We start from the raw sequence: 13053 nt of genomic DNA, 5'->3' as shown, positions 1-13053 counted from the left end.
CCATTTTCAGTTCCTGCTAGTTTTGGACAATTTTGCCTTCAGTCTTGTTTTTAGCATGCAAAATGGTTGTTCAACTGGTTTCAGATCAGGTGATTGATTTAGCCAATAAATAACGTTTGCGCTCAATGTCCCGCTGTATAATGACCCACCACACAACCTTCCATCATTCTGGTACATGTTAATCTTGGTCTCATCTGTCCAGAGGTTTCCAGAATTCTGAAGGCTATTTTAGGGAGTGTGATTTAGGCCGTCTTGTTTCGGAGACTAGATCGTGTTTTAGCACCTTGCAATCCAGACACTGTAGTTTGGATTATGAAGTTGTTACGTTCTGTCCTCCCCAGGAGGGGAGTGGGAGCCACGCCACTGCACAAGGACGCCCTGCAGCCAGCAAAAGGGTATGGGGTCGTAGTGCAAGTAAGGACACAACACACAGAAGTACCGTACAAAGCAGGCTTTTATTTAGCCACGGTAATAATATCAGGGAGATGAGGAGAACTGGCGGTACCAAATCAAAGAAAGAAACAAACAGCCTCCCACCCCCTTACCTGTCCTAACTCCCACCCAAAACACAGAAGCTGATCTGGCACACTGTCAGGGCGCCCTACCCAAACTTACAGTAGGTGGCCCAGCCAGGTGTAACTAGTGTGCCTAGACAGGGGAGTTACCCTACGTGCAGGGATGTAGACTCCGGAGCAGGGCTAAACTACTCCTCACTCCCTGTAGAAACAAGAAGAAATTAAAATGTTAGGCGATGTACCACTTGTACATATAAAGTTCAACCACACACAAGTCAACCACACACACACAGCTCTCACTCCAAACCACGCAAAATCCACTTAACTACATCCACAACAATCCTAACCACAAAACACTTCACAACTAACCGGAAACCACATACACAACCTTACGAATGGAGAGTGAGAGAGAGAATGACCAAAAACCAGAAGTACATATAGTGCTCAGAAATGCATGATGGGACAGAAGGTGAGTGGAAACAGCTGAACCAGGTAACGGGGTAGGCGGAGTCATTGATGAGCTTGATTGAAGAATATTGTCACCTGTATTGAGAAGACATACACAGAACACTACAGGGATTTTGAACAGGGGACGTAACAGAAGTCTTCTGCAGATTGTAGCATCTAACGCATCCACAGCTACGTACTGGAGAGTGGTCCTAATCTGTCAGACAGTTCATTATTATTATCTTATTTATTGTGGTAAACATCCTTCAGTCATCCACTGTATAAGAATTGCATGGTACACCTCGTAGTTTGCCATAGCCAAGCTTTAAAGACTATGTACGGACACACAAAACCTCTCAAAAGCCTTGACACCATGACTGACATTTTCCTTAGTGTCATTCATTTACAGATCATAATCTTTGTACCTACAATCTGGCGCCTTTTGTGTCCCCATGATTTAATGCTACATATCTTCTGCAAACTTTTAAATGGTGTTTTATGCCCTGTTAACCTCCATCTACTATAAAAAGTAAATGATATGTACCTCAGAGTGAATTAAATACTTATTAAATACTTTGTTTTCAGTTAATCCTACCTGAATTGTCAAGTCTGCAACCATTTTTAATCACATTCAATTAGAAATATAATAATATAATAATATTTATCTAACAACACATGTTATTATTTTAATCAAATACAATTTATTTAAATAATTTACTGTCCACCCTGTTACGCTGATGAGAACTATTGTGTAAAAGAAAAGACTTCACCAGACTTTCGGGAATGAAGAAAAAAAATTGGAAAGGAAGATAACCATGAAAAGCAAAGTAAGTATCACTCCTTAATTGGACCTCTTTATCAATCAATCAATCAAATTTATTTATAAAGCCCTTTTTACAACAGCAGTTGTCACAAAGTGCTTTACAGAGACACCCGGCCTTAAACCCCAAGGAGCAAACAACAGTAGTGTTGAATTTCAGTGGCTAGGAAAAACTTTTAGGAAGAAACTGGCTGTGCCGGGTGAGATATTAAGAGTCCAATTGGAACAATAAATACATTTCTCCGGGCTAAATCCAGAGTCTATTTGATTTTAGACTAGGTCAGAAGTATGACCAGGTGGACAAGGACAGGGACAGCAACGGGCCCCCCAAACCAGGTAACCCGCAGGTGTGGACCAGGACCTCATCTCCTCCTAAAATGTAAAACTGGAGGAGACTGAGAAAAGTTAGTAGTACATCCCTCATATCCCCCAGCACAATAATATAGCAGCGTAACAACTTGGAACTGAGACGGGGGGGTCCGGTGACACTGTGGCCCTACCCGGGGGAGGCCCCGGACAGGGCCCAACAGGCAGGAAATCAATCCAACCACATTGCCAGGCATCAACCAAAGGGACACCCACCAACCGCAACCCCCCTGAATGAGGGCCGAGTATTGCTAGCAGCGTACAGCCCAATTGCACAAGTGCGCAACAGAGAGTCAACAACAAGCCAGTGACTCTTCCCCCGAAAGGCATTGGAGGGAGGGCATCCCAGTGGCGACGAGAGCCCACCTGGCAAGACAGCAAGGGTGGACAGTATCAAGCCTACTGGTCACCTTCACGCCCCCGGGCCAGGCTACACCTAATTATAAACCGTGCTGTAGAGATGAGTCTTTAGTAGACACTTGAAAGTTTGCACTGAGTTTGCATTTCTAATCTTAATTGGCAGATCATTCCACAGGAGTGGAGCTCTATGAGAAAAGGCCCTGCCGCCAACTGTTTGTTTAGAAATTCTAGGTACAATTAAAAGGCCTGCATCTTGCGATCTAAGGTTACGTGTAGGTATGTATGGCTGGATCATTTCAGCAAGGTAAGTAGGAGCAAGTCCATGTATTGATTTATAGGTTAAGAGTAAAACCTTAAAATCAGCCCTAACCCTAACAGGCAGCCAATGTAAGGACGCCAGGACAGGGGTAATGTGTTAAAAACATTTTGTTCTAGTTAGGATTCTAGCAGCCGTGTGCAGCACTAATTGAAGTTTATTTATTAATTTGTCTGGATAACCAGAGAGAAGAGCATTGCAGTAATCTAATCTAGAAGTAACGAAAGCATGGATTAATTTTTCTGCATCAGTTTTTGATAGAAAGTTTCTAATTTTGCAATTTTCGAAGATGAAAATAAGCAACTCTTGAGACATATTTTATATGTTCTTCAAAGGAGAGGTCAGGGTCAAGGGTAACGCCAAGGTTTTTTACCGTTTTTTGGGATACGACCATGCAGCCGCCGAGGTTCACAGTGAGATCTGCTAACAACGCTCTTTGTTTTTTGGGTCCTAAAAGGAGCATTTCTGTTTTATTTGAGTTTAAGAGCAAATAAAGGAGCATCCACTTCCTAATATCTGAAACGCATGCTTCCAAAATAGCTAATTTAGGGGCTTCTCCATGCTTCATTGAAATATATAACTGTGTGTCATCAGCATAACAGTGAAAGTTAATATTGTGATTTCGGATTACATCGCCCAGAGGGAGCATATATAGTGAGAACAATAATGGGCCCAGAACCGAGCCTTGAGGAACTCCAAAGCATACCTTTGACTTGTCAGAGGATATGCCATCCACACTAACGAACTGATATCTTTCAGATAAATAAGATTTAAACCAGGCTAGAACACGTCCACGTAGCCCAATATGGGTTTCCAGTCTCTCTAAGAGAAGGGAGTGATCAATAGCGTCAAAAGCAGCACTAAGATCAAGAAGCAACAGGACGGATGCGGAACCTTTGTCTGAGGCCATTAGAAGGTCATTTGTTACCTTTACGAGTGCAGTCTCAGTACTATGATGGGATCTAAAACCGGACTGGAGTATTTCATAAATGTTTTTTGTCTTTAGGAAGGCATTCAGTTGTTGGGAAACACATTTTTCTATGATTTTTTAGAGGAACGTGTCACGTCCTGGCTGTGCCCCTAGCCATCTCTGCGCTGGGCTCGGGGCATAGCCAGGACAGGACAGGAGATGGCCTTTAGCCACCTCTAATCCTTTTTTTGGTTTTCCCCAATTGGAGGCAGGTGTTAGTTATTGCCTCCAATTGGGGACCCTAGAGGTGTGGTTCATTTTGGTTTTGTTTATCCTGTGTAAGGAGTACCCACGTCACTGGTTGCTGCCTTTTGGTTTGTTGGAGTCCTTCTTTATTTTTCATTAAACATGGATTATCTTCACCAACTATACTCTGCGCCTGTGTCCTTCTCATCCCACGACTGTGACAAAACGGGAGGTTCGATATTGGCCTATAATTGTTTAATATGTCGGGATCTAGATTAGATTTTTTTAGAAGAGGCTTAATTTCCGCAATTTTTAGTGAGTTTGGTACGCATCCGGAGGAAGGGGAGCAATTTATTATGTTCAGCATTGACTGACCTAACACAGGAAATAACTCCTTAAGTAATTTTGTAGGAATCGGGTCTAGCTGAGAGTTTGTGGGTTTAGAACTCATTACAAATTTTGTATCAATTTTATCAATGTTTTAGAACATTTAACGTATGGTGTCAAGTATGAAACATCCGATCTATCTATATGCTCATTTGAAAAGGAAAGGAGTAAAATTTGGACATGTTTAGAATATGTTTGATAAATGAGTTAATTTCTTTTTCAAGTGATCACCATGTGTTAGCATATAGACTAAAGGCCATCATTAGTTAAAAATGTCCACCCTGTTATCATCCACCCTGTTATGCCTTAGATTGTAACAGGGTGGACATTTTGTCACAGGGTGGACATGAAGACATGTAGAGAACTGAGTCAAGTTATTTACTGATGTGAATATTTTTAGAAATCATCATTGTACATTTTAAATACAACCCAGTTTCCAAAAAAGTTGGGACCGTGCGTAAAATGGAAATAAAAACAGAATGCAACAATGTGCAAATCATTTAAACCCTGTTAAATAGAAAACAGTATCAAATGTTGATACTGAGACATGCCCACTTTTATGCCAGCAACACATTTCAAAAAAGTTGGGACATGGGCAACATGTCCCGACTGGAAAACTTCTGTATTGCTAAAAACCTAAAACTGGTGGAAAATCTAACTAATTAGGTAAACTGGCAACAGGCCAGTAATATGATTGGGTATATAATGCAACAATTTAAAATGGCAAAGAGTTTGGGGATTTCATCATTCAAATAATAATTTTACAAGATCCAGAGGATCCAGAGAAATCTCTACATGTTATGTATATTGTTGCTTTATTTTATTATTATTTTCTGTCTAGCTATATTTTTACTTATATACTCTTTGTCGGGTGTCATAAGAATTTACTTGTGCAGGATGACGCTGTGTTTGGTGCTTTTGACAAATAAAACTTGAAACTTCTCTGCACATTAACAAAAACATATGAAGTATCAGTCAACAACACATTCTAAACATTTTAGGATGCAAATGGCTTGTCATTATCACAGGGAACATGTGTTTTCCTACATAATTATGGTTAAAAATAGATTTGATGAACATTAATTAGAATGGTTTAGTAGAGGGCACTTGATTTCATAGAAAATGTAAACATTGTCATAAACATGCATTAAAAACATTTCTAATCCAGTAGTTATACATATGTCCTGTATCAGGGAGGAAATTTGCGATACTTAATGTGTGAACAATTTGCTCATAACTATTCTGATATAATGGCCAGAGCTGGACCTCTATGTAATTCTGATAGTTAAACATATCCTATTTATGAAACTGGAATTTCATAAAAATGTTTAAGGACAAAGTCACAAGGTCAAAAGGCCCTGGATTGTAGGAATGACTCGTCAGGTATACTGTATAAAGAACACAGCACAACTTGAGTATCAAAACAAAAATATCCTTCGGCTAATGGAGAATGGACTGGGAATGGCTGAAGAAACGCCAAGGTTTTAGGAATTAACCCAGAGGCTTTTTAAAAGGTGAACAATGGGACGGACAAATCTTCTGTCATTAAACAGTCTGTAACCTCTGTCTGTCTCTCTAACCTAATAATGTATCTGGTTTCCTCCACATCCATTCGCTATAGAGAATATCAGTGGTAGCACAGCCCTGTGGCATTGTAAAACCCACACATACACACACACACACACAGACACACACAAACTCACACACTTTGGCATTGTCAGATGTCTAATTCAACCACCCCAGTGAGACAAGACTGCCAAACCCCTGAGAAAAAGCCTTTCTTAGACCTGACGTCCTCGTTTCTAACTCTGAACCCAAGCCAAACAGCTCTAAACCCTTCCAGACAGGGCTGTGAGCTGGGCTTGTCTGAACACACTAATGCACGTGACAAGGAGTTAATGTTTCAGCACAAAAAGCGTTTGATGGAGCGATTAGGACCAGCCATTTACCAAGTCTCTGTTAATGTAATGAGAAGTGAATTCAGTGTTTGTTTCAGGTAACTGTTTAGAATAATGGGGTTAAAAACCTGCTGCTCCTCTGGATCACTGAGAAAGAAAGAACACATCCTACATAGCACCCCATTCTGAATATTTTGCATAATTTATGATCAGTGGCCTATAAGGGAATGAGGTGCCATTTGGATACGGTAGAAGACGCATAAATGAATCACACAGAGTATTAGATTCAGATGGTACTTGGACAATTACGATTTTGGACTACATCACCCACTGTGTTTTGCCAAGATACAAAGTATTTCTAGAAAGTTTCATTAAACCTATACCACTTTCCCACAGGAGATTCTATTTTAGTTTTTGGGCCATCCTTGTTGGCTGAGTACTAGAAAGGACTGCGCAAAAGTGAGATATTGGTTTATTGCATTCCAATAAAAGAAATATAGACTGTATTCAAATGATTGGTGCTTTATGTAGTTTCATCAGATATGCTGAAAACAAATAATCTGCTACAGACTGCAGAGGTTGCATTTTACACACCATTAAAGTCCCCCCTAGATTACTGGTCAGTAAAAGTTTCAGTCTGTTGTGTGAAGATTGGAGATTAAACTGAAACACATATTTGTACATTACCATAATAAACTAAAAATAGACTAAAAATATAAGCTAATGAACCAGATCAAATATCAACAACATATCAAATGAACAACTGATGATAGTGATCAGAAATGTGAGGTACCAGGTACCAGTACCAGTACAATAATCCCATAACAAACCCGTAATTTCCTATTCTCCTGTATGGTTAGCATGGCACAGCTAATTATTCCTTTCTTTGGTAGCAATCTGGGCAGCAGTGGTCAATTAAAGGGCGTTTGATAATCACATGATAACCATGGCTGGTTTAAGTAAGAGACTCTAATGTCTGGATTCAGGCCCATCAATTTTAAATACCAGCATCACTACACTGGCTGTTATAAAGGACAAGGCTGATTTTACCGATAACCAACGGAGCATTTCATGGACTTTACATGCTCCAGTTATCTCTCTGAATTGGTCCTGACATATATACCTATATGTATTCCGTGATCCCAAGATGCAGGCCTCTTTAATGTATATAGAATTTCCAAACAAACAGCTGGTTTTCTCCCATAGTGCTTTTTCATGGAATTATCTACCGATCCATGTGAGAGACGCAGACTCAGTCTTAACCTTTAAGCATAAACAGACTCCATCTCTTCAGTAGAGTCTATTATTATGAGAAGTCAGGGGTTTATGCCTTCTGTTGAGTGGACTGTCCTGAAGCCCAAACCAAGGGGAGGACGCCTCTTAGCTGCTACAGAACCCCCCCCCCCCCCCCCCCAAACAAACTTTTTCATTTCTTCATCCATCATTTTTCTATAATAATTAAATAAATATACAAACCCGATTCCAAAAAAGTTGGGACACTGTACAATTGTGAATAAAAACAGAATGCAATGATGTGGAAGTTTCAAATTTCAATATTTTATTTAGAATACAACATAGATGACATATCAAATGTTTAAACTGAGAAAATGTATCACTTTAAGGGAAAAATAAGTTGATTTTATATTTCATGGCATCAACACATCTCAAAATAGTTGGGACAAGGCCATGTTTACCACTGTGTGGTATCCCCTCTTCTTTTCATAACAGACTGCAAACGTCTGGGGACTGAGGAGACAAGTTGCTCAAGTTTATGAATAGGAATGTTGTCCCATTCTTGTCTAATACAGGCTTATAGTTGCTCAATTGTCTTAGGTCTTCTTTGTCGCACCTTCCTCTTTATGATGCGCCAAATGTTTTCTATGGGTGAATGATCTGGACTGCAGGCTGGCCATTTCAGTACCCGGATCCTTCTTCTATGCAGCCATGACATTGTAATTGATGCAGTATGTGGTCTGGCATTGTCACGTTGGAAAATGCAAGGTCTTCCCTGAAAGAGATGACGTCTGGATGGGAGCATATGTTGTTCTAGAACTTGGATATAACTGTCAGCATTGATGGTGCCTTTCCAGATGTGTAGGCTGCCCATGCCACACGCATTCATGCAACCCCATACCATCAGAGATGCAGGCTTCTGAACAGAGCACTGATAACAACTTGGGTTGTCCTTGTCCTCTTTAGTCCAAATGACATGGCGTCCCAGTTTTCCAAAATGAACTTCAAATTTTGATTCGTCTGACCACAGAACACTTTTCCACTTTGCCACAGTGCATTTTAAATGATCCTTGGCCCAGAGGAAACACCTGTGCTTCTGGATCTTGTTTTGACCTATAGAGATTTAGCCGGCAACGGCGAATGGCACGGTGGACTGTGTTCACCGACAATGTGTTTTGGGAGTATTCCTGAGCCCATGTTGTGATTTCCATTACAGTATCATTCCTGTATGTGATGCAGTGCCGTCTGAGGGCCCGAAGATCACGGGCATCCAGTATGGTTTTCCGGCCTTGACCCTTACGCACAGAGATTGTTCCAGATTCTCTGAATCTTTGGATGATATTATGCACTGTAGATGATGATAACTTCAAACTCTTTGCAATTTTTCTCTGAAAAACTCCTTTCTGATATTGCTCCACTATTTTTCGCCGCAGCATTGGGGGAATTGGTGATCCTCTGCCCATCTTGACTTCTGAGAGACACTGCCACTCTGAGAGGCTCTTTTTATACCCAATCATGTTGCCAATTGACATAATAAGTAGCAAATTGGTCCTCCAGCTGTTCTTTATCTGTATATTTTACTTTTCCAGCCTCTTATTGCTACATGTCCCAACTTTTCTGGAATGTGTAGCTCTCATGAAATCCAAAATGAGCCAATATTTGGCATGACATTACAAAATGTCTCACTTTCAACATTCGATATGTTATCTATATTCTATTGTGAATTAAATATAAGTTATTTGTAAATTATTCCATTCCTTTTTTACTCACAATTTGTACAGTGTCCCAACCTTTTTGGAATCGGGTTTGTACTATTTTAAGGGCCACGTTGTTATGGATTTTTTTTTTTATTCCCCTCTTTAAAATAAAGGTATGATATTTTATATTAATACATTGTTTCCTAATGGGTTGTTTTCATCACAAGATGTATTTCATAAAATCATGGCGCATTTCATAATGTCATGGCATATTTCATAATTTCATTGTCTATGTCATCATTTAATGGCGAATTTCATCATTTGATGGAATACTTCATCATTTAATGACACATTTCAGTATTTCATAGCCTATTTCATGATCACAAGGGATATGTCAATCAATGCAAGTGGGCGGTCATTAGCCGCTGATAGGCTAATCTAGCGACATTAGCTTCACCGACAGTTGCTCGTTTGTGGGCATTCAAACAGGATTTGGAAGGCCATTTAGAAATACAATGTATTATTATGAAATATAGTACCATTATTCAAGCCACTTAAAATAATAGATGTATTTAATTAATTATTTACACTACTGTTCAAAAGTCACTTAGACATTTCCTTGTTTTTGAAAGAAAAACAATAAAAATCTAATTGATCAGAAATACAGTGTAGACGCTGTTAATGTTGTAAATGACTGTTGTAGCTGGAAAGGGCTGATTTTCAATGTAACATCTACATAGGTGTACAGAGGCCCATTAACAGCAACCATCAGTCCTGGGCTCCAATGGCGCCTTGTGCCTGCCAGTCCATGTTTATCATAAAAGGCTAAATGATCACTAGAAAACCATTTTGTGAATATGTTAGCACCGCTGAAAACTGTTGTGCTAATTAAAGAAGCAATATCTTCAGAATTAGTGTTGTGGGTTCAATAACAAGCTAAAAATGTCCAGAAACAAAAAGCTGTCTTCTGAAACTTGTCAGTCCATTATTGTTCTGAGAAATTAAGGCTATTCCAATGTGAGAAATTGTCAATAAACTGACGATCTCGAACAACGATGTGTACTACCTTCACAGAACAGCATAAACTGTCTCTAACCAGAATAGAAAGAGGAGTGGGAGGCCCTGGTTCACAACTGAGCAAGGGGACAAATACATTAGTGTCAAGTTTGAGAAACAGATGTCTCACAGTTCCTAAACTGGCAGCTTCATTAAATAACCTGCAAAACAGTATCAACGTCAACAGTGAAGAGGTGACTCCAGGATGCTGGTCTTCTAGGCAGAGGTCTTCCTCTGTCCAATGTCTGTGTTCATTTGTACATCTTAATCTTTTGGTTTTATTGGCCAGTCTGAAATATGGCTTTTTCATTGGCAAAATGAAGGCCATATCCATTACCAAATGATGCCATAGTATGTAATATGCCATATGTTAAGTTATATCAAACAATGCCATAGTACATACTATGCAGTACTATACCATAAGATATACTACAGTTATGTAGTATTTTATGTTATGTAATACTGTGCCAAATGATATGTAATACTACGCCATAGGCCTTTCTCATCAGTGGTGTCTTGTTGCTGCCTTCCAGGGAGGAAGGGTCCAGATAAACACGACACACCGGGTTTTGAGTCCATAAGCACAGTAGAATAGAACTCAGGAGGGATGCATTGTCAGCGTCTCTGTCATAAAGGTCAGCTTTACCAGTACGCCCACCCCTCTGCCAATGACCTTTTCGCCAGGAACAACCCTTATCCACCCCACTGAAAGAGCACTAATGGTAGTACCACTAATGACGTTCCCATTATCTAGCCCCTTTCCTTTCAGAATTAGAATGGTGGTGAAGTACAACATTAACTTGACTTTTGAGTGTACTATATTACTTAGATAGTATATATTAATTATATCAAGGTTGTTTCCCTGCTACTATGCTTAGGGTTCTAATTGGTAGGAATCCAATTAATTATTATTGTTTTATTATGGTGTCATAGTAAATAGTAAATGAGGAAACAATTAGCTGCCTTTAAGATTTATCCCTAAGATTTATCAATCCTCATCAGTAGCAGTTTGAGTTTGTGTAAGTACTTACTTTTGTCCTTTCCCTGGGACTGACTCCTAACTCCAGTAACCGGTCTACTACAGACAGACGGTTCTCCCTCACTGCGATCATCAGCAGATTCCAACCAGACTCCTGGAAAAGAGAAGAGTTACATTATCCATCATATTAGCACACTCAAAATTATCACATACCTACAAATATACATTTCATAAATGTGTACCAATTTGGGTGCCTCTATAAGTAACTACATTGTACATGTATGTATGTATGTACATATACTTACGCCCACCCCTCTGCCAATTACCTTTTTGCCAGGAACAACCCTTATCCACCCCACTGAAAGAGCACTAACGGCATACATACATAGACATGTTTATGTATTGAAAGGCATGTACTGGTGAAGTAGCTCAATCTATTATTAGACAATTGGAACAAGGATTGTAATTTCTGATAATTTCTACAAATTGTTCTTGTTCTGCTAACATGTGGTAAAGTGATTTTTGTAATTAATTGCGCAAATATTTGTCATTAACGTAACACTAATTTGATATTATTATTACAATCCCATGTTTCATCATAAGTCGTACTCATGGACATGCAAGAAAAAAGAGCAGAACACAGCCAACCCCTTACCTCATCAACTGCAGTTAGTTCTGGATCTCCCTTATCCATCCCTTTGATTGTCTGCTCGAGCACAAGCCAGTCACCATTCTGTGACAGCTGCATGAGTCGTTGGCTGGACCCAGAGTTGACTGAAGATGTCTCAGACATTTTTGTATAGGCCTAGACTACCAATCGATTTTCAACTGCAAAAAGTACAGTACCCCCTCCTTAAAATTGAAATCCTTATTACCCTTTGATAAAAGTCCTGTCCTCGTGGCAGGTGAAATTAGTAAAGTGGGGTAGAATCAAGTATTTAAAGTGTGTGCTTAAAGGTTTCTCAGTCTTTGTAGGAAGGTTGGCGCATTCCGTTAACTCGCCGCCTCTATTCACATCTGTAGTTAAACTTTTCAAACTCCGCCTTTATATGCTCTTGTTACTTTGCACTCGTTTGCGTATAAACCTAAAAAAAAAACGCCCTTTTACTCTTAAGCTAAATGCATTACATTGACAAAACATGATGATCTGATTCTTCTTTCAATAGAAATTCTGGCTACTAGAATGCTCTTCTTCATATCCTCCTTATTCTCCTTCCCTCCGTGTGTGTGTGTTTGTGTTTTATCCGAACAAATGAAACACGTGGGATTTGACTGGAAATAAGAACTAGTTCTCTATTAATTAAGTTAGGCTACATGTCGGCTTGATGAAACCGAAGGTTTTATTCACAGATAATGAGTGACATGGTGTTATTTTATAACAGTGGCATATTTTATAACAGTGGCATTGTGCACAATGTTTTATCGGCTTTTTCGGATAGCGTCGTGGTGTTACAATGTAGACCCCCATGACAGCTAGCCCCATCAAAGCCGCGTTACCATAGTAACTGATATGCGTCAACAATGAAGTCCGACGTGATGAAGGACCCGCGCTGCGTTTCGTAGCAACTTACAAAATGCAAAGGTGGTGACACCCATAGATAAAATAAAGAGACACAACTATTTCGATCAATCTAAATGCTGTAAAAGATGTCCGGCCTAGTAGAGAATATTTTGAACTTGGAATTAAGTTTTTATAAACTTTTTGAAAACATTACTGCAACTGTTTTTCAAAGTTTGCAGAATTCTGAAGATACGAGTCGTGATTTCTGGATCAAATCAATGGTTGTAAAAGTTGTCCACCCTAGGGTAACTTGGAATGAAGT

At 39.5% G+C, this 13053-nt stretch overlaps 1 protein-coding gene across 1 annotated transcript in view; it reads right to left on the bottom strand.

Annotated features, from left to right (window-relative positions):
* trpn1 (transient receptor potential cation channel, subfamily N, member 1) overlaps nt 1-12408 on the bottom strand; it is a 40878-nt gene extending 28470 nt beyond the window's left edge. The window contains exons 1-2 of the mRNA XM_034294844.1: nt 11886-12408; nt 11283-11384 (exon numbers count right to left, since the gene is read on the bottom strand). Coding sequence (XP_034150735.1) covers nt 11283-11384; nt 11886-12023 — 240 coding nt within the window. The 5' untranslated portion in view covers nt 12024-12408. The remainder of the gene's footprint in view (nt 1-11282; nt 11385-11885) is intronic.
* Between the last annotated feature and the right edge of the window lie 645 nt (nt 12409-13053).

This window comes from Esox lucius, chromosome 10 (assembly GCF_011004845.1).
Source record: "Esox lucius isolate fEsoLuc1 chromosome 10, fEsoLuc1.pri, whole genome shotgun sequence".
Lineage (NCBI taxonomy): Eukaryota > Metazoa > Chordata > Actinopteri > Esociformes > Esocidae > Esox > Esox lucius.
The sequence above is the reverse complement of the archived record's forward strand: the minus strand, read 5'-3'. Positions and strand labels throughout refer to the sequence as shown.